Source organism: Oncorhynchus mykiss, chromosome 1 (genome assembly GCF_057628025.1).
Source record: "Oncorhynchus mykiss isolate SJ-2025 chromosome 1, ASM5762802v1, whole genome shotgun sequence".
In the NCBI taxonomy this organism is placed as follows: domain Eukaryota; kingdom Metazoa; phylum Chordata; class Actinopteri; order Salmoniformes; family Salmonidae; genus Oncorhynchus; species Oncorhynchus mykiss.
In genome coordinates, this window is record NC_143022.1 from 83,674,149 (window position 1) to 83,695,381 (window position 21,233).

Here is a 21,233-nt window from a genome sequence, read left to right on the forward strand (position 1 = left end):
AGCTCTCTAGGCCCTCTACTCTTTTCTATTTTTCCCAATGACCGGCCACTGGCATTAAACAAAGCATGTGTGTCCATGTATGCTGATGATTCAACCATATACGCATCAGCAACCACAGCTGGTGAAGTCACTGAAACCCCTAACAAAGAGTTGCAGTCTGTTTTGGAATGGGTGGCCAGTAATAAACTGGTCCTGAACATCTCTAAGACTAACAGCATTGTATTTGGTACAAATCCTTCCTTAAGTTCTAGACCTCAGCTGAATCTAGCAATGAATGGTGTGGCTGTTGAGGAAGCTAAATTACTTGGTGTTACCTTAGATTTTAAACTTTCATGGTCAAAACATATAGATTCAATGGTTGTAAAGATGGAGAGAGGTCTAGTCGTAATAAAGAGATGTTCTGCTTTTATGACACCACACTCCAAAAAGCAAGTTCTGTAGGCTCTAGTTTTGTCTAATCTTGATTATTGTCCAGTCGTGTGGTCCAATGCTGCAAGGAAAGACCTAGTTAAGCTGCAGCGGACCCAGCACAGAGCGGCACTTTTTGCTCTTAAATGTAATCAGAAGGCTGATATAAATACTATGCATGCCAGACGTCTTACAGTGAGACGCCACTGTAATCAGAAGGCTGATATAAATACTATGCATGCCAGACGTCTTACAGTGAGACGCCACTGTAATCAGAAGGCTGATATAAATACTATGCATGTCAGTCTCTCTTGGCTAAGAGTTGAGGAGAGACTGACTGCATCACTTCTTATTTTTAAAAGAAAGATTAATGTGTTGAAAATCCCAAATTGTTTGCATAGTCAACTTACACACAGCTCAGACACACACACACACTTATCCCACCAGCCATGCCACCAGGGGTCTTTTCACAGCAAACCTGGTTTAAAAAAACAGATAAAGCAACACCTCACGGCACAACGCCTCTCCCCTATTTGACCTAGATAGTTTGTTTGTATGCATTGATATGTAGGCTACGTGTGCCTTTAAAAAAAATGTATGTAGTTCTGTCCTTGTCTATTGATGTTCTGTATTATGTCATTCTGTATTATGTTTCATGTTTTGTGTGGACCCCAGGAAGAGTAACTGCTGCTTTTGCAACAGCTAATGGGGATCCTAATAAAATACCAAATACACACACACACACACACACACACACACACACACACACACACACACACACACACACACACACACACACACACACACACACACACACACACACACACACACACACACACACACACTTTTGAACATTGCACAACCTGCAACGTGACACTTCATTCCAGGTGCTTTTGTGTTTTAATGCAAGAGCGAAGAATGTCATGGATGAGTCGTACATGTTGTGATTCCATTAGCTACAATTAGGCAGCATTAATGCGACTCCTTTTTCTGATGCATTTCAACCGAATGAAGTGCACAAAAAAATTGGTAAATTAGGGAATCAAGCTCGGGCGAGGGCAACAAGTCCAAATATATACAACATTCAAACCTCTAATAGGATACTGCTTATTATATACAGACATGTTATCATTCATGCACAGTTCGAGGCAGAATATTACGCCCAATTTCACACTCTGGTTGCCTAACAGTTGAGTGGCTCTCTGTCGTTGAGTGGCTCTTTCCCAGACTTCCCAGTAGTAAACCCTCTCAACCTTTTAAAAAACATTCCGCTCCACATGCAGACCCACAAAACAAGTCCAGTCGGTGGTCTTTGAAACAGGGTATCCCAAACTTTATTTTCTGTGTCAGAAGTGTACCATGTAGAGTAATCACAGTTAGTGTACTTCTTCCTATTAGTTGGTGTGCAACACAAAGAAAAAAAACACAGACATGAACAAAAATAAGACAAAATCATGATATTCTATCAATTATAATCAATAAGACAAAACAAACAGCAAACTTAACCCTGTAAGAGAGACAGCAAGAACATGACAGATCGACAGGGTGAGCTTGAGAGAAAGTTAAAGAGGGAGAGGCAGGGAATGCAAGAAGGGAAAATTAGAGAGAGAGATATTAGAACACTGAAAACTACAGGTCCATCTGGGCGGCGGGTGGGTGGTGCTAATCAGATGACACACATCAAGTACAGACAGACACTCAATAGGGACAGAGACAGATAGGCATGTACAGTACCAGCCTGCCAGCGAGACAGAGAGGCAGGCACATACCAGGTAGACAAGACAGACAGACAGACAGACAGACAGACAGACAGACATACATACAGACAGACAGACAGACAGACAGACAGACAGACAGACAGACAGACAGACAGACAGACAGACAGACAGACAGACAGACAGACAGACAGACAGACAGACAGACAGACAGACAGACAGACAGACAGACAGACAGACAGACAGACATCCATCTTGAGACAAAGAATGAAACCATCCCGAAGAAATTACACTTCTCAGGTATCAAAGACGAAACACTGCTCAGCACAGCAGGAACAGAGAGAGAGAGAGCAAAACAAGCACTTAAGCAAACTACTTCTCCAAAAAGGCAATATTTGTCATTCTTGAGTTTAGTCAGGGTCTTAAAATAAATATGTAGAATTCTCTAAGATATGTGGAGGTATCAGACCTCTCTCTGTTAACACTATACAGTATATACATATGATCTCTTCATGACAAAATAGCTTTTGGTGTACATAGTTCTCTCACACTGTCAAATAACACAACCAGCCATGTCATTATTAGCAAGCAGTGTCTTTTGTACAAATTCCCATGCAACTCCCTTAAGATACATACCTCTTTAAGTTCTCACCCTCCTTCAACAACAGCAGATATTGCCTTTTTTAACCGAATGTGCAATATTTAACTTCAAATAAAACATTCTACTACATGAGTGTGTGTGGGGGGGGGTTCAGCTCACAACCCATGTGACATGGAGATGCAGGGAACCGAGCTCGGGTGAGAGACCCGAAGCCCTATCACGTCCAAGTCCCCACTGGGATATAGTGGATGGGAGACCCGTTTAACCAACTGCCCCAATCCCCTTCCACATGGAGGTGAAGCCACACATACTGGAGACAGATTTCGGCAGCCAGTCGGGAACAGCCCAGGCAATTGGTAAAGTTGGGAACCAAGCTCGGGTAAGGGTGGGGACACAACAAGTCCAAATCTATACAACATTCAAACCTCCATCAACATCAACGAATGGGATACTGCTTATTATATACAGACATGTTATCATTCATGCACATTGTGAACAAGTAGCACATTAACATTCCAAAATATGGACATGGGGGGGGGGGTAAGAGGATACAGAGAGATGCTGCGCTGCACAGTCATGGTGTAGACACACACCATAGCGACACATGCTGGGCAGGAGAAGTCCTTGTGCTTCACTGCACCAGTACACAATGTATGGTATGGCTGTACTTCACATGTTATTTCTTCTTCTTCTTTCTCCTCTTCCTCCTCTTTTCATTTGTAGTTGGATAACTTGATATTAGGGTTTGAGGTCTTTTTAAGTATTTAATTGTCATAGTAATGTTTTCAGGTCAGCGAAATGTAATATAATCCCGCAACAGCAGGGTCACCATCAGCATATAAGCACTGTCATCCTGTTCATTACAAACTCGGGAACCAGTGCAATGTTTTTCCTTCACATCGAAACATCCCACCCCACTCCATACAAAAAACATATAGAGCTACTCTAGAGCTTGATGCCACCACCTTCATAATTAACCAACAGCTACTGTAATAGAAACCCCCACACCCCACCATAGTAGAATGAACCTTAAAAACTCTTACCACAGTTGGTCATTCGTGAACAAGTTCACTTTAGACCAGGTAAGCAAGGGGACCCGCAGGCATTAACCCATCCCCATGAAATGTTAATGCTTTTATACAAATTTGTCATTAGAAATGTTCTGTTTTGGTTAAACAACAGCAAGACTTTTAGTACCGCAGAGGGATCTTTTTGGTGTTGTTAAGAAATGTCAGTGTGTTAGAAAACCCACTACTATTCTGGCTAAGCTGTTACTGGAGTTTCCATTAGAAATAGTTCCCTTTGGCAAAAGAGGAGTAAACTGCACTTGACTTCCATATTCAGTGCCTCCGGAAAGTATTCAGACCCCTTGACCTTTTACACATGTTTTTCTTACTCTAAAATAATGTTTTTTAAAATCATCATCAATCTACACACAATAACCTATAATGACAAAGCAAAAACAGGTTTTGGGAATTTTTTGCAACTTTATTGAAAAAAAAAATGGAAATACCTTATTCAGACCCTTTGCTACGAGACTTGAAATTGAACTGGTGCATCCTGTCTCCATTGATCATCCTTGATGTTTCTACAACTTGATTGGAGTCCACCTGTAGTAAATTCAATTGATTGGACATGATTTGGAAAGGTCTATATTCTCCCAGAGTTGACAGGGTATGGCAGAGCAAAAACCAAGCCAAGAGGTCGAAGGAATTGTCCATAGACCTCCGAGACAGGATTGTGTCGAGCCACAGATCTGGGGAAGGGTACCAAAACATGTCTGCAGGCCTCCATTCTCCCCATTCTTAAATAGAAGAAGTTTGGATCCACCAAGGCTCTTCCTAGAGCTGGTCACCCGGAAAAACTGAGCAGTCGGGGGAGAGGGGCCTGGGTCAGGGAGGTGACCAAAAACCCAATGGTCACTCTGACAGAACTCCAGAGATCCTCTGTGGAGATGGGAGAACCTTCCAGAAGGACAACCATCTCTGCAGCACTCCAACAATCAGGACTTTATGGTAGATTGGCTAGACGGAAGCCACTCCTCAATAAAAGGCACGACAGCCTACTTGGAATTTGCCAAAAGGCACCTAAAGGACTCTCAAACCATGAGAAACCAGATTATCTGGTCTGATGAAGCCAAGATTGAACTCTTTGGCCTGAATGCCAAGCGAAACGTCTGGGGAAAACCTGGCACCATCCCTACAGTGAAGTATTGTGGGACTGGAACAAATGGAACAAATTACAGAGATATCCTTGATGAAAATCTACTTAAGAGTGTTCAGTTCCTCAGACTGGGTTTGCATACTTATGTAAATGTGATATTTCATATATTTTTGTAATTGCATTTGCAAAAATGTAATTAAAAACAACATTGTTTTCTTTGTCAGTATGTGGTATTGTGTGTAGATTGATGAGGAAAAAAACTATTTAATCCATTTTAGAATAAGCCTGTAACGTATCAAAATGTGGAAAAAGTCAAGGGGTCTGAATACTTTCTAAACGCACTGTATGTACTTTAATCTAGAACCTTCTCGGGGCTGCAAATTCTGGGGTGAGAAATGACAAAAAAATACAAAATCTTGCTATGTTTATAATTTTCTAAACCAAACTACAACTCTATGATTACTTCTACTTCATTATCACGCTACACATCAAGTATAAAACAAACTCAGTAGGAAACTCAGGGTATTCATCATACCTTTAACATAAACATTTTATTGAAGGTGTAAATATTGTGGACTGCCTTCATCTTCCACATATGAATTGATCTGTTTGTCTAAACTGGATGTGTCGTTTTGAATGTAAACCCTTATATCTCGAGACTGCCAGTAAGGTGGATTTAAATGATTGCATCATTAAGACAAAAGCTTTTTACCTCTGAAAAGAGAAAATACCCAGCCAATGTATTTCTCACCAGCTTCACTTTGAACTTCTGTAAAATGTCTCGATAGGGCTACTGCATTATAGAAACAGTTGAATCTACACTTCTGTCCACCATTACAATTGATGTTTTTATGTTCAAGATATTGTTTGATGGAATATAAATGAAGATGTGCAGCTCAGTGGAGAGAGAAGAGCATGTGGGTTAAGTGTTGAGGGCAGGTTTAGGATAGGGGTGGGTTAAGTGTTGAGGGCAGGTTTAGGATAGGGGTGAGTTAAGTGTTGAGGGCAGGTTTAGGATAGGGGTGGGTTAAGGATAGGTGTGGGTTTAGGATAGGGGTGGGTTTAGGATAGGGGTGGGTTTAGTGTTGAGGGCAGGTTTAGGATAGGGGTGGGTTTAGGATAGGGGTGGGTTTAGGATAGGGGTGGGTTAAGGATAGGGGTGGGGTTAGGATAGGGGTGGGTTTAGGATAGGCGTGGGGTTAGGATAGGGGTGGGTTTAGGATAGGGGTGGGTTAAGGATAGGGGTGGGTTTAGGATAGGGGTGGGGTTAGGATAGGGGTGGGTTTAGGATAGGGGTGGGGTTAGGATAGGGGTGGGTTTAGGATAGGGGTGGGTTAAGGATAGGGGTGGGTTTAGGATAGGGGTGGGTTAAGGATAGGGGTGGGTTTAGGATAGGGGTGGGGCTAGGATAGGGGTGGGTTTAGGATAGGGGTGGGTTTAGGATAGGGGTGGGTTTAGGATAGGGGTGGGTTTAGGATAGGGGCGGGTTTAGGATAGGGGCGGGTTTAGGATAGGGGCGGGTTTAGGATACGGGCGGGTTTCTGTTTAGGATAGGGTTAAAGTTTCTAGTTAGGGTTAATGGTTAAGAATTGGCTGTAGAGCCCACAGAGGATTGGGACTGATAGAAAGACCAGTCAGGGAGGAACTTAGACACACATATGGATAGGAAGAGCCAATTGGGGAAGCTGCTGAAAGGCGTGTGGCCAATGGATAGAGCTTATACAGTATGGCTTCTCTGCATTCTATTGCAATTTGAATCAAGTATGGTAGTGATGACAATCCCATTGACTAAACTGGAAAAGCCATCTTGGGCTAGTTATAAAAAGTATCATTTAAGTTGACAACGAGTTATCTGAAAGTTAAAATGGTAACGCTGGCCATTCAAAAACAATACGGCCTTAAAGGTCAAATTATACTAAACTCCATGATTTTTCACCTTTTACATAACTACATCTGCGGCAAGATAAATAACAGAGGAACCCTAATCAGATATTCTACTGGGGATCAAACCGAGGATCAGAAGGTGGTGGGCAGCTCTTGCAGCCAGGCCCTAACTGAGATTTATTAAGACTCACATACAGAGGAGAGACCTTCTTTAAAAGTAGCTGTTACTCCCAACCACTACGTTTGTTAACAGCTGAATCATTTTTGGGGGATGTTCATGCATATACATATCAATAATGATGGTCAGGGGAATTAAAGGATTTCACTCAGATGTCTAGTGTTTAGTTTGAAACGAGCATCAGACGTGGACGATGCTGTTTCTGGAAGGTTGCTGAGTAGTAAGAGATATACTAAACAGCTCCCCCTTCAGGATGCACACACCCACACGCACCCACAAACACACACACACCTACCCACACACACCCACAAACACACACGCACCCACAAACACACACGCACCCACACACCCCCACAAACACACACACACCCACAAACACACACACACCCACAAACACACACGCACCCACACACGCGCACCCACAAACATACACACACGCACCCACACACCTACAAACACACACACACCCACCCACAAACACACACGCACCCACAAACACACACCCACACCCACAAACACACACACACGCACCCACAAACACACGCACCCACCAACACACATGCACCCACAAACACACACGCACCCACAAACACACACACACGCACCCACACACCCACAAACACACACACACGCACCCACAAACACACACACACGCACCCACAAACACACACGCGCATGCACCCACAAACACACACGTGCACACGCTCCCACAAACACACACGCGCACATGCACCCACAAGCACACGCACGCACGCACGCACGCACGCACACACACACACACACACACACACACACACACACACACACACACACACACACACACACACACACACACACACACACACACACACACACACACACACACACACACTCAACTGCCATTTTACAGACTTCAGAGGGGTGTCTGTCCTAGCCTTGACAGGCCTCTCCTCGCCTTAACAACCAGTTTCATCCATTAAGCACTAGACCATGGGGACAGAGGAGGGGGGGGGCATATCTTTCACTTCTTAAAAGGGGGATAGGGGGAAAGGGGGGTTTATTAATGACAAGAGGAAAATGTTTTTCACCACTGCTGTTGCCTCCTTCTTGTCTCTGGTTAGCTCTTCTTGGGCCTTCTTAAGTCTGATGCTGTTTAGAAGGCCTTGAAGTGGCAGTAGACCTCCAGCGAGGAGAACAGAATGTACAGCAGCCACAGGCTGACAAACAGCATGGTGGTCAGTATCTTGGGAGTCCGCGGACCTCCCAGCTCGCCGCCGATCGAAGGTCGCCTCCGGTACATCAGCACCCCCACGCAGATGAAGGCGAAGATGGTGAAGAGAGTGACGGAGAAGGCCAGGCTCCCCGGGTCTACCTTGAAGTCGTTGCCCTTGGAGTTGTGGTAGATGGCAGCGATGGACCAGGCCACGCCGATGCCCAGGAACACATTGACCGCGTTGCTGCCCGTCACGTTGCCGATGGATGCGTCAGCATACTGGTCCTGGATGGCTGCCACCTTACTGGCAAAGGTGTCTGGGGGAATGGGGAGAAGGGGAGGAGGAGAGAAGGGGAGGAGGAGAGAAGGGGAGGAGGGGAGTTGGGGAGAAGGGGAGAAGGGGAGGAGAATGGAGGACAGAGGTTAGTGTTGTATGTTGCGTGTGATTCAATAGGGATTGGGAAAAGGTTATTGGATGGGAGGAATGAATGTTGATGAGGTATGGGGAAGGGGAGATGGGGAGGATGGGAGGAATGAATGTTGATGAGGTATGGGGAAGGGGAGATGGGGATGTGGGTGAAGGGTGACAGACAAAACAAAAAACCTAAATGTTAATTCACAGACTAGAGAACCCTGAACAGCATTGTTTCATAAAACATTGTTTAATGAATTGTCTGGAGACTATAATCAGGGAGCAAAGTTGGCACCATTGCTGTGACAGGACCTCCATCTCAGCAGAACTATTCTGTCTGTGTCTTTCTCCCAGACCCAGTTCAATACCTGATGCAAGCACAATCCTATTTATAAATGGCCGTCTCTGTGACTGGATTTAACTAGTCTGCTCTAGGAATAACAGCAACCCAGCAGGAAGAGACCATCCACTCTCTGGAGTGGAGATGTGTATGCTAAGTTGTTACCTTGCCAGGAGCAAATGCTTCCATAGAGAATCAGGGCAACTAGCCTAATTTTGAAGATGTCTTTCATTGGCAAGTAACAAAGCACTCTGTTTTATTCCCCTTTCTTTCCCTCAATCCTTCCTCACTTCCTTTGTGCACCCCCCCTCTCCTTTTCCTGGCACCTTCAGCAGAGAAAGGACTTGGTCTTTCAGTTCTGGCCAAATGGGCAGGGGAAACAGGGTGAAAATAAGAGAAGTGGGGGAAAGAGATGGGGAGGGAGGTAAGGGGAGGAGAGAAGAGAAGAGGCAGCACATAGATGAGAGAGAGACCGAGAGCGAGAGAGAGAGAGAGACAGAGGGAGAGAGAGACAGAGGGAGAGAGAGAGAGAGGGAGAGGGAGAGCGAAAGCGAGGGAGAGCAAGAGAGAGAGACAGAGACAGAAAGAGAGAGAGAGACAGAGGGAGAGAGAGAGAGACCGAGAGCGAGAGAGACAGAGGGAGAGAGAGACAGAGGGAGAGGGAGAGGGAGTGAGAGATAGAGAGAGAGAGAGAGAGAGAGAGAGAGAGAGACAGGGGAGAAAGAGAGAGAGAGACAGAGGGAGAGAGAGGGGGAGAGAGAGAGACACAGGGAGAGAGAGAGAGACAGAGAGAGAGAGAGACAGACAGAGAGAGAGAGAGAGAGAGACAGAGGGAGAGAGAGGGGTAGAGAGAGAGAGACAGAGGGACAGAGAGAGAGACAGAGGGAGAGAGAGAGGTAGAGAGAGAGAGACAGAGGGACAGAGAGAGAGACAGAGGGAGAGAGAGAGAGAGAGAGAGAGAGAGAGAGAGAGAGAGAGAGAGAGTAGAAGAGTGGATTACAAGGTTGAGACATACTGTTCCTCAGGGTGACTCCATTCACTAAACTGGCACCAGGCTCTGCCAGCTGGACATGATAACATGGTCATTGGCACCGGGTGGCACTATTCAATGGGAATCTAGCTCTGGTGACTTCAACATGGCACAGGACAAGCACTGACATGGGCATACGAGTGTGGACATTGGACTCAGTAGCTGTTTTTGCTTCACAAAAAGGCTTAGACTGAAGAAACACACACACACAGACAGACAGACAGACAGACAGACAGACAGACAGACAGACAGACACCAAAATAATCCATATCTGGTCCAGTGACTCTGAATAGTACTCTCAGGGATTCACCCCTTGATCCCCAGCCTGCCAACTGGCCACTCTGGCATTGTACTGAGCTGCAAAACCGCTGGACCAAGACCAGGAAGAAATATAATTGAAAAACATAAAGTGTATAAGTTAAACTACAGGTAACTGCCGAAATAAACAAAACTCCAACACAGAGTGTCTTAATAGGGCGTTGGGCCACCCAGAACAGCTTCAATGCGCCTTGTTATAGGTTCTACAAGTGTCTGGAACTCTATTGGAGGGATGCGACACCTTTCTTCCACAAGAAATTCCATCATTTTGTGTTTTGTTGCTGGTGGTAGAAACGCTGTCGCAGTCGCCACTCCAGAATCTCGTATACGTTTTTAATTGGGTTGACATGTGGTGACTGAGACGGCCATGGCATATTGTTTACATAGTTTTCATGCTCATCAAACTATTCAGTGACCACTTGTGCCCTGTGGATGGGGGCTTTACCATCCTATGGGGGCATAGCCTAGGTAGCCAAAGTAATGGCTTGCCCAGCATTTTTATACATGACCCTAAGTATTATGGGATGTTAATTGCTTAATTAACTCAAGAACCACATCTGTGCGGAAGCAGTTACTTTCAATATACTTTGTAGCCGTCATTTACATGCGTTTCCTTTATCTTTCTGTCTCTCTGACTCTCTCAATCAATGTAATGGTTAAATAAGAGCAATCATTTCTTCAGGCTTTGTACGGCAGGCTGGACAAAAGGCTCTCTCTCTGATAACACAGGGTGGTTGGATCCACTGAGCAGAATGCAGAGGGAGGACAAAAGCAGGACGGACAGAGACACAGGGGAGTGGCTAAATGCTGATGTAGAACAGACAGTGGAGTGGCTAAATGCTGATGTAGAACAGACAGGGGAGTGGCTAAATGCTGATGTAGAACAGACAGGGGAGTGGCATAATGCTGATGTAGAACAGACAGGGGAGTGGCTAAATGCTGATGTAGAACAGACAGGGGAGTGGCTAAATGCTGATGTAGAACAGACAGGGGCTGCCTCATCTGCACGGATCATCTCAGCTTCACTGAGAAGGAAGGGACGGGGGGATGGAGTGAAGGTGGGATGGAGGGACGAAGGGATGGAGGGACGAAGGGATGGAGGGAAGAAGGGATGGAGGGACGAAGGGATGGAGGGAAGAAGGGATGGAGGGACGAAGGGATGGAGGGAAGAAGGGATGGAGGGAAGAAGGGATGGAGGGATGGAGGGAAGAAGGGATGGAGGGAAGAAGGGATGGAGGGAAGAAGGTATGGAGGGATGGAGGGACGAAGGGATGGAGGGAAGAAGGGATGGAGGGAAGGAGGGATGGAGGGATGGAGGGAAGAAGGGATGGAGGGAAGAAGGGATGGAGGGAAGGAGGGATGGAGGGATGGAGGGAAGGGAGGAAACCGAGGGGGTGTGGTGTCTCACAGTTCTCCACAAGATAAAACAGAGTATCTACAGTGCCTTGCGAAAGTATTCGGCCCCCTTGAACTTTGCGACCTTTTGCCACATTTCAGGCTTCAAACATAAAGATATAAAACTGTATTTTTTTGTGAAGAATCAACAACAAGTGGGACACAATCATGAAGTGGAACGACATTTATTGGATATTTCAAACTTTTTTAACAAATCAAAAACTGAAAAATTGGGCGTGCAAAATTATTCAGCCCCTTTACTTTCAGTGCAGCAAAGAGACATGCACACACACACTTCAGTCCTCTTGGTGGCTGTGATTGTGTAAGGATAGAGATGTGGGTAGATATAATGTCTCTGTGTGACCGTGTGTGTGTGTGGGTGTGTGTGGGTGTGTAATCAGCACAGTGTGTGTGTGCGATTGGCAAATATTCCCACCTGTTGTCCTTCTCATTGGTCCTCTCTCCCCCACTGTGTGAGAGCATATTCAATCTCCTCTGCCCTATCAAGAGCCTGCAGTCAAACCTGGGTCATCTCTACCTCCAAGAAAATAGTTTTTCTCAAGCAGACAGCAGAAAAAGGCAAAAGCTCATCCGTAAGACAACAGCTTGACTGCTAATCACTTCCTGGCTGTGACATCACACAGTCACAGTGGAGACTGTTGTCTTTGACAAGCCCTACAATCACCAGCCATTTAACTGCCACAGATCTGCTGCTCTCTCCGGCCCTATTAATATGCAGCAACAGCCTCTCTCTGCCGCAGCTGCCGCTAATGGCTATATCGGTTTCTACAGCGATTAGGCCTTCACCCCCTTGTGCGTCTCTGCTGTCCCTTCCTGACAAGGCCAGGAGGAAGCGATGCTGATGATGTCACATCCGGTGTGCTGGGAGTATTCTCACACAAATCAATGCTCTCACAATATCCATTTGTAGTCAGAAACATAGAATTAGTAACTGAATAGGAACTTTGGTCAGGAAGAACAGTAGAGCGCTTCTCCTGCTCTCTTTCTCTAGATGTGTTCGGACTGACTGTGACTGTGCGCCCCATAAACTATCCAAGCCTACATGATAAATGTCACGCTCACGCCTACAGATGGACATCTTACAGGGATCAACCATTATAGCAACCATTATATCAACCATTAGCTGTTTGCCTAGTAAGGTCTTATAGAGGAGCAGTAGGTCTGTGGGACTAACGGGACATGTTTAAAAGTCCTTCTACAGTTGTCAGATCTTAATTTGATCACCCTGTTGCAATGCAGGAAATGTACAGCTTGTAGTGTATTTGAGGTTTAAAAAGGTTTCTCAAGCTTGTCATTTCCACTTTAAAATGTCAGACTTGATTTCCACTTAAGAAAAATGTAGCAACCCTTACAAAAATGTCCATTCATTATAATCCACATAATATTTCACATTTCCTGTTGCTGCAGGATTATTTTCCTGCTGTAGCAAACTGGCTCAAATGAATATCTTACATCTGTACCTGCACTGAGAAAAAACAGGGAGACACTTTCATTAAATACCCTGTCGTTCTCCATAACACCTACAAAGTGTATCAACCTAGCACAGCAAGAGCTCCAACCCGAAAGACTACACTTTTGTGAAGTAAAAAACATCAACACAGAGGTGGAGGTGGTAATTGGCCAACAGCTGGACCAATATTTCTATCTGATGCTTTCTGAGGAAAGCCTTGACAGCAGAGGCTCATTCTGTTAACATATTTAGATGTGTTTGTGTGTGTATGCGTGTTTTTGTATGTGTGTATGTGTGTGAGTCCGGGAGGGCAGTGGGCCAGCAGTCTGCCAGCAGCATGCCTGGTAAGTGTTGTTCACCACTCTCCCAACAGTGTTATTTATCACACTTACACTAGCAAAGCCACATGTGGGATAGAAAACACCCTTGAGACTAATGTACTTTGTTGTGTTCCGTATACAAGGCTCACATAGAGATTTACATATTCCACTCAGTGTGCTCTCGACTATCATCAAAAAAGTCACAAACCAACGCACGCGCGCACGCGCACACACGCACACACACACACACACACACAGGGGTGCTTTTCAACTGAGCATTGGGCCATACTACGTTTGCTTGGGCTGCTCATGGTCTTCTCCGGCTGACTGTCCATGATAAACGAGGCTCATTGAGCTGTGTGGCTGCGGTGTGCCGGCGGTGTGCCGTTGACTATAATTACAGTGGGCCGGGAGGTGTGTTGCTATATTGACTATAATTACAGAGGAGTGTGTTGTTATATTGACTATAATTACAGTGGGGTGGGAGGTGTGGTGTTATATTGACTATAATTAGAGTGGGGTGGGAGGTGTGGTGTTATATTGACTATAATTAGAGTGGGGCGGGGGGTGTGGTGTTATATTGACTATAATTAAAGTGGGGCGGGAGGTGTGTTGTTATATTGACTATAATTACAGTGGGGCGGGAGGTGTGTTGTTATATTGACTATAATTACAGTGGGGCGGGAGGTGTGTTGTTATATTGACGATAACTACAGTGTGGCAGGAGGTGTGTTGTTATATTGACTATAATTAGAGTGGGGTGGGAGGTGTGTTGTTATATTGACTATAATTAGAGTGGGGTGGGAGGTGTGGTGTTATATTGACTATAATTAGAGTGGGGCGGGGGGTGTGGTGTTATATTGACTATAATTACAGTGGGGCGGGAGGTGTGTTGTTATATTGACTATAATTACAGTGGGGCGGGAGGTGTGTTGTTATATTGACTATAATTATAGTGGGGCGGGAGGTGTGTTGTTATATTGACTATAATTACAGTGGGGCGGTGGGTGTGTTGTTATATTGACGATAACTACAGTGTGGCAGGAGGTGTGTTGTTATATTGACTATAATTACAGTGGGGCGGGAGGAGTGTTGTTATATTGACTATAATTACAGTGGGGCGGGTGTTGCTATATTGACTATAATTACAGTGGGGCGGGAGGTGTGTTGTTATATTGACTATAATTAGAGTGGGGTGGGAGGTGTGTTGTTATATTGACTATAATTAGAGTGGGGCGGGAGGTGTGTTGTTATATTGACTATAATTACAGTGGGGCGGGAGGTGTGTTGTTATATTGACTATAATTAGAGTGGGGTGGGAGGTGTGTTGTTATATTGACTATAATTACAGTGGGGTGGGAGGTGTGTTGTTATATTGACTATAATTACAGTGGGGCGGGAGGTGTGTTGTTATATTGACTATAATTAGAGTGGGGCGGGAGGTGTGTTGTTATATTGACTATAATTAGAGTGGGGTGGGAGGTGTGTTGTTATATTGACTATGATTAGAGTGGGGTGGGGGGTGTGTTGTTATATTAACTATGATAGAGTGGGGTGGGAGGTGTGTTGTTATATTGACTATAATTACAGTGGGGCGGGAGGTGTGTTGTTATATTGACTATAATTACAGTGGGGTTGGAGGTGTGTTGTTAAATTGACTATAATTACAGTGGGGCGGGAGGTGTGTTGTTATATTGACTATAATTACAGTGGGGCGGTGGGTGTGTTGTTATATTGACTATAATTACAGTGGGGCGGGAGGTGTGTTGTTATATTGACTATAATTAAGGTGGGGCGGGAGGTGTGTTGTTATATTGACTATAATTACAGTGGGGCGGGAGGTGTGTTGTTATATTGACTATAATTAGAGTGGGGCGGGAGGTGTGTTGTTATATTGACTATAATTACAGTGGGGCGGGATGTGTTGTTATATTGACTATAATTACAATGGGGCGGGAGGTGTGTTGTTATATTGACTATAATTACAGTGGGGCGGGAGGAGTGTTGTTATATTGACTATAATTACAGTGGGGCGGGAGGTGTGTTGTTATATTGACTATAATTACAGTGGGGCGGGAGGTGTGTTGTTATATTGACTATAATTACAGTGGGGCGGGAGGTGTGTTGTTATATTGACTATAATTACAGTGGGGCGGGAGGTGTGTTGTTATATTGACTATAATTACAGTGGGGCGGGAGGTGTGTTGTTATATTGACTATAATTAGAGTGGGGTGGGGTGTGTGTTGTTATATTGACTATAATTAGAGTGGGGCGGGAGGTGTGTTGTTATATTGACTATAATTAGAGTGGGGCGGGAGGTGTGTTGTTATATTGACTATAATTACAGTGGGGCGGGAGGAGTGTTGTTATATTGACTATAATTACAGAGGGGCGGGGGGTGTGGTGTTATATTGACTATAATTACAGAGGGGCGGGGGGTGTGGTGGTATATTGACTATAATTAGAGTGGGGTGGGAGGTGTGTTGTTATATTGACTATAATTAGAGTGGGGTGGGAGGTGTGTTGTTATATTGACTATAATTACAGAGGGGCGGGGGGTGTGGTGTTATATTGACTATAATTAGAGTGGGATGGGAGGTGTGTTGTTATATTGACTATAATTAGAGTGGGGTGGGAGGTGTGTTGTTATATTGACTATAATTGGAGTGGGGCGGGAGGTGTGTTGTTATATTGACTATAATTACAGTGGGGCGGGAGGAGTGTTGTTATAGTGACTATAATTAGAGTGGGGCGGGAGGTGTGTTGTTATATTGACTATAATTAGAGTGGGGTGGGGTGTGTGTTGTTATATTGACTATAATTAGAGTGGAGTGGGAGGTGTGTTGTTATATTGACTATAATTAGAGTGGGGCGGGAGGTGTGTTGTTATATTTACTATGATTAGAGTGGGGCGGGTGTTGTTATATTGACTATAATTACAGTGGAGTGGGAGGTGTGTTGTTATATTGACTATAATTACAGTGGGGCGGGAGGTGTGTTGTTATATTGACTATAATTACAGTGGGGCGAGTGTTGTTATATTGACTATAATTACAGTGGGGTGGGAGGTGTGTTGTTAAATTGACTATAATTACAGTGGGGCGGTGGGTGTGTTGTTATATTGACTATAATTAAAGTAGGGCGGGAGGTGTGTTGTTAAATTGACTATAATTAGAGTGGGGCGGGGGGTGTGGTGTTATATTGACTATAATTAAAGTGGGGCGGGAGGTGTGTTGTTATATTGACTATAATTACAGTGGGGCGGGAGGTGTGTTGTTATATTGACTATAATTACAGTGGGGCGGGAGGTGTGTTGTTATATTGACGATAACTACAGTGTGGCAGGAGGTGTGTTGTTATATTGACTATAATTACAGTGGGGCGGTAGGTGTGTTGTTATATTGACTACAATTACAGTGGGTCGGGAGGTGTGTTAATATATTGACTATAATTACAGTGGGGTGGGAGATGTGTTGTTATGTTGACAAAATAACAGTGGGGCAGGAGGTGTGTTTTGTGTATTGACTATAATTACAGTGGGGTGGAAGGTGTGTTGTTATATTGACTATAATTACAGTGGGGCGGGATGTGTTGTTATATTGACTATAATTACAGTGGGGCGGGAGGAGTGTTGTTATATTGACTATAATTACAGTGGGGCGGGAGGTGTGTTGTTATATTGACTATAATTACAGTGGGGCGGGAGGTGTGTTGTTATATTGACTATAATTAGAGTGGGGTGGGGTGTGTGTTGTTATATTGACTATAATTAGAGTGGGGTGGGAGGTGTGTTGTTATATTGACTATAATTAGAGTGGGGCGGGAGGTGTGTTGTTATATTGACTATAATTAGAGTGGGGTGGGAGGTGTGTTGTTATATTGACTATGATTAGAGTGGGGTGGGGGGTGTGTTGTTATATTGACTATAATTACAGAGGGGCGGGAGGTGTGTTGTTATATTAACTATGATTAGAGTGGGGTGGGAGGTGTGTTGTTATATTGACTATAATTACAGTGGGGCGGGAGGTGTGTTGTTATATTGACGATAATTAGAGTGGGGTGGGAGGTGTGTTGTTATATTGACTATAATTAGAGTGGGGTGGGAGGTGTGTTGTTATATTGACTATAATTAGAGTGGGGCGGGAGGTGTGTTGTTATATTGACGATAATTAGAGTGGGGTGGGAGGTGTGTTGTTATATTGACTATAATTAGAGTGGGGTGGGAGGTGTGTTGTTATATTGACTATAATTAGAGTGGGGCGGGAGGTGTGTTGTTATATTGACTATAATTACAGTGGGGCGGGAGGAGTGTTGTTATATTGACTATAATTACAGTGGGGCGGGAGGTGTGTTGTTATATTGACTATAATTAGAGTGGGGTGGGGTGTGTGTTGTTATATTGACTATAATTAGAGTGGAGTGGGAGGTGTGTTGTTATATTGACTATAATTAGAGTGGGGCGGGAGGTGTGTTGTTATATTGACTATGATTAGAGTGGGGCGGGTGTTGTTATATTGACTATAATTACAGTGGAGTGGGAGGTGTGTTGTTATATTGACTATAATTAGAGTGGGGCGGGAGGTGTGTTGTTATATTGACTATAATTACAGTGGGGCGGGTGTTGTTATATTGACTATAATTACAGCGGGGTGGGAGGTGTGTTGTTAAATTGACTATAATTAGAGTGGGGCGGGGGGTGTGTTGTTATATTGACTATAATTACAGTGGGGCGGGAGGTGTGTTGTTATATTGACGATAACTACAGTGTGGCAGGAGGTGTGTTGTTATATTGACTATAATTACAGTGGGGCGGTAGGTGTGTTGTTATATTGACTACAATTACAGTGGGTCGGGAGGTGTGTTAATATATTGACTATAATTACAGTGGGGTGGGAGATGTGTTGTTATGTTGACAAAATAACAGTGGGGCAGGAGGTGTGTTTTGTGTATTGACTATAATTACAGTGGGGTGGAAGGTGTGTTGTTATATTGACTATAATTACAGTGGGGCGGGATGTGTTGTTATATTGACTATAATTACAGTGGGGCGGGAGGAGTGTTGTTATATTGACTATAATTACAGTGGGGCGGGAGGTGTGTTGTTATATTGACTATAATTACAGTGGGGCGGGAGGTGTGTTGTTATATTGACTATAATTAGAGTGGGGTGGGGTGTGTGTTGTTATATTGACTATAATTAGAGTGGGGTGGGAGGTGTGTTGTTATATTGACTATAATTAGAGTGGGGCGGGAGGTGTGTTGTTATATTGACTATAATTAGAGTGGGGTGGGAGGTGTGTTGTTATATTGACTATGATTAGAGTGGGGTGGGGTGTGTGTTGTTATATTGACTATAATTACAGAGGGGCGGGAGGTGTGTTGTTATATTAACTATGATTAGAGTGGGGTGGGAGGTGTGTTGTTATATTGACTATAATTACAGTGGGGCGGGAGGTGTGTTGTTATATTGACGATAATTAGAGTGGGGTGGGAGGTGTGTTGTTATATTGACTATAATTAGAGTGGGGTGGGAGGTGTGTTGTTATATTGACTATAATTAGAGTGGGGCGGGAGGTGTGTTGTTATATTGACTATAATTACAGTGGGGCGGGAGGAGTGTTGTTATATTGACTATAATTACAGTGGGGCGGGAGGTGTGTTGTTATATTGACTATAATTAGAGTGGGGTGGGGTGTGTGTTGTTATATTGACTATAATTAGAGTGGAGTGGGAGGTGTGTTGTTATATTGACTATAATTAGAGTGGGGCGGGAGGTGTGTTGTTATATTGACTATGATTAGAGTGGGGCGGGTGTTGTTATATTGACTATAATTACAGTGGAGTGGGAGGTGTGTTGTTATATTGACTATAATTAGAGTGGGGCGGGAGGTGTGTTGTTATATTGACTATAATTACAGTGGGGCGGGTGTTGTTATATTGACTATAATTACAGCGGGGTGGGAGGTGTGTTGTTAAATTGACTATAATTAGAGTGGGGCGGGGGGTGTGTTGTTATATTGACTATAATTACAGTGGGGCGGGAGGTGTGTTGTTATATTGACGATAACTACAGTGTGGCAGGAGATGTGTTGTTATATTGACTATAATTACAGTGGGGCGGTAGGTGTGTTGTTATATTGACTACAATTACAGTGGGTCGGGAGGTGTGTTAATATATTGACTATAATTACAGTGGGGTGGGAGATGTGTTGTTATGTTGACAAAATAACAGTGGGGCAGGAGGTGTGTTTTGTGTATTGACTATAATTACAGTGGGGTGGAAGGTGTGTTGTTATATTGACTATAATTACAGTGGGGCGGGATGTGTTGTTATATTGACTATAATTACAGTGGGGCGGGAGGAGTGTTGTTATATTGACTATAATTACAGTGGGGCGGGAGGTGTGTTGTTATATTGACTATAATTACAGTGGGGCGGGAGGTGTGTTGTTATATTGACTATAATTAGAGTGGGGTGGGGTGTGTGTTGTTATATTGACTATAATTAGAGTGGGGTGGGAGGTGTGTTGTTATATTGACTATAATTAGAGTGGGGCGGGAGGTGTGTTGTTATATTGACTATAATTAGAGTGGGGTGGGAGGTGTGTTGTTATATTGACTATGATTAGAGTGGGGTGGGGGGTGTGTTGTTATATTGACTATAATTACAGAGGGGCGGGAGGTGTGTTGTTATATTAACTATGATTAGAGTGGGGTGGGAGGTGTGTTGTTATATTGACTATAATTACAGTGGGGCGGGAGGTGTGTTGTTATATTGACGATAATTAGAGTGGGGTGGGAGGTGTGTTGTTATATTGACTATAATTAGAGTGGGGTGGGAGGTGTGTTGTTATATTGACTATAATTAGAGTGGGGCGGGAGGTGTGTTGTTATATTGACTATAATTACAGTGGGGCGGGAGGAGTGTTGTTATATTGACTATAATTACAGTGGGGCGGGAGGTGTGTTGTTATATTGACTATAATTAGAGTGGGGTGGGGTGTGTGTTGTTATATTGACTATAATTAGAGTGGGGTGGGAGGTGTGTTGTTATATTGACTATAATTAGAGTGGGGCGGGAGGTGTGTTGTTATATTGACTATAATTAGAGTGGGGTGGGAGGTGTGTTGTTATATTGACTATGATTAGAGTGGGGTGGGGGGTGTGTTGTTATATTGACTATAATTACAGAGGGGCGGGAGGTGTGTTGTTATATTAACTATGATTAGAGTGGGGTGGGAGGTGTGTTGTTATATTGACTATAATTACAGTGGGGCGGGAGGTGTGTTGTTATATTGACGATAATTAGAGTGGGGTGGGAGGTGTGTTGTTATATTGACTATAATTAGAGTGGGGTGGGAGGTGTGTTGTTATATTGACTATAATTAGAGTGGGGCGGGAGGTGTGTTGTTATATTGACTATAATTACAGTGGGGCGGGAGGAGTGTTGTTATATTGACTATAATTACAGTGGGGCGGGAGGTGTGTTGTTATATTGACTATAATTAGAGTGGGGTGGGGTGTGTGTTGTTATATTGACTATAATTAGAGTGGAGTGGGAGGTGTGTTGTTATATTGACTATAATTAGAGTGGGGCGGGAGGTGTGTTGTTATATTGACTATGATTAGAGTGGGGCGGGTGTTGTTATATTGACTATAATTACAGTGGAGTGGGAGGTGTGTTGTTATATTGACTATAATTAGAGTGGGGCGGGAGGTGTGTTGTTATATTGACTATAATTACAGTGGGGCGGGTGTTGTTATATTGACTATAATTACAGCGGGGTGGGAGGTGTGTTGTTAAA

The 21,233-nt window shown here is 44.0% G+C and overlaps 1 protein-coding gene across 2 annotated transcripts in view; it reads right to left on the reverse strand.

Moving 5' to 3' along the window:
* Positions 1-1,719: 1,719 nt before the first annotated feature.
* slc8a1b (solute carrier family 8 member 1b) overlaps positions 1,720-21,233 on the reverse strand; it is a 239,491-nt gene continuing 219,977 nt past the window's right edge. For both annotated transcript variants that reach the window (XM_036986620.2, XM_036986617.2), the window contains exon 7: positions 1,720-8,458. In XM_036986620.2, the coding sequence (XP_036842515.2) occupies positions 8,082-8,458 (377 nt within the window). In that variant the 3' untranslated portion in view covers positions 1,720-8,081. The remainder of the gene's footprint in view (positions 8,459-21,233) is intronic.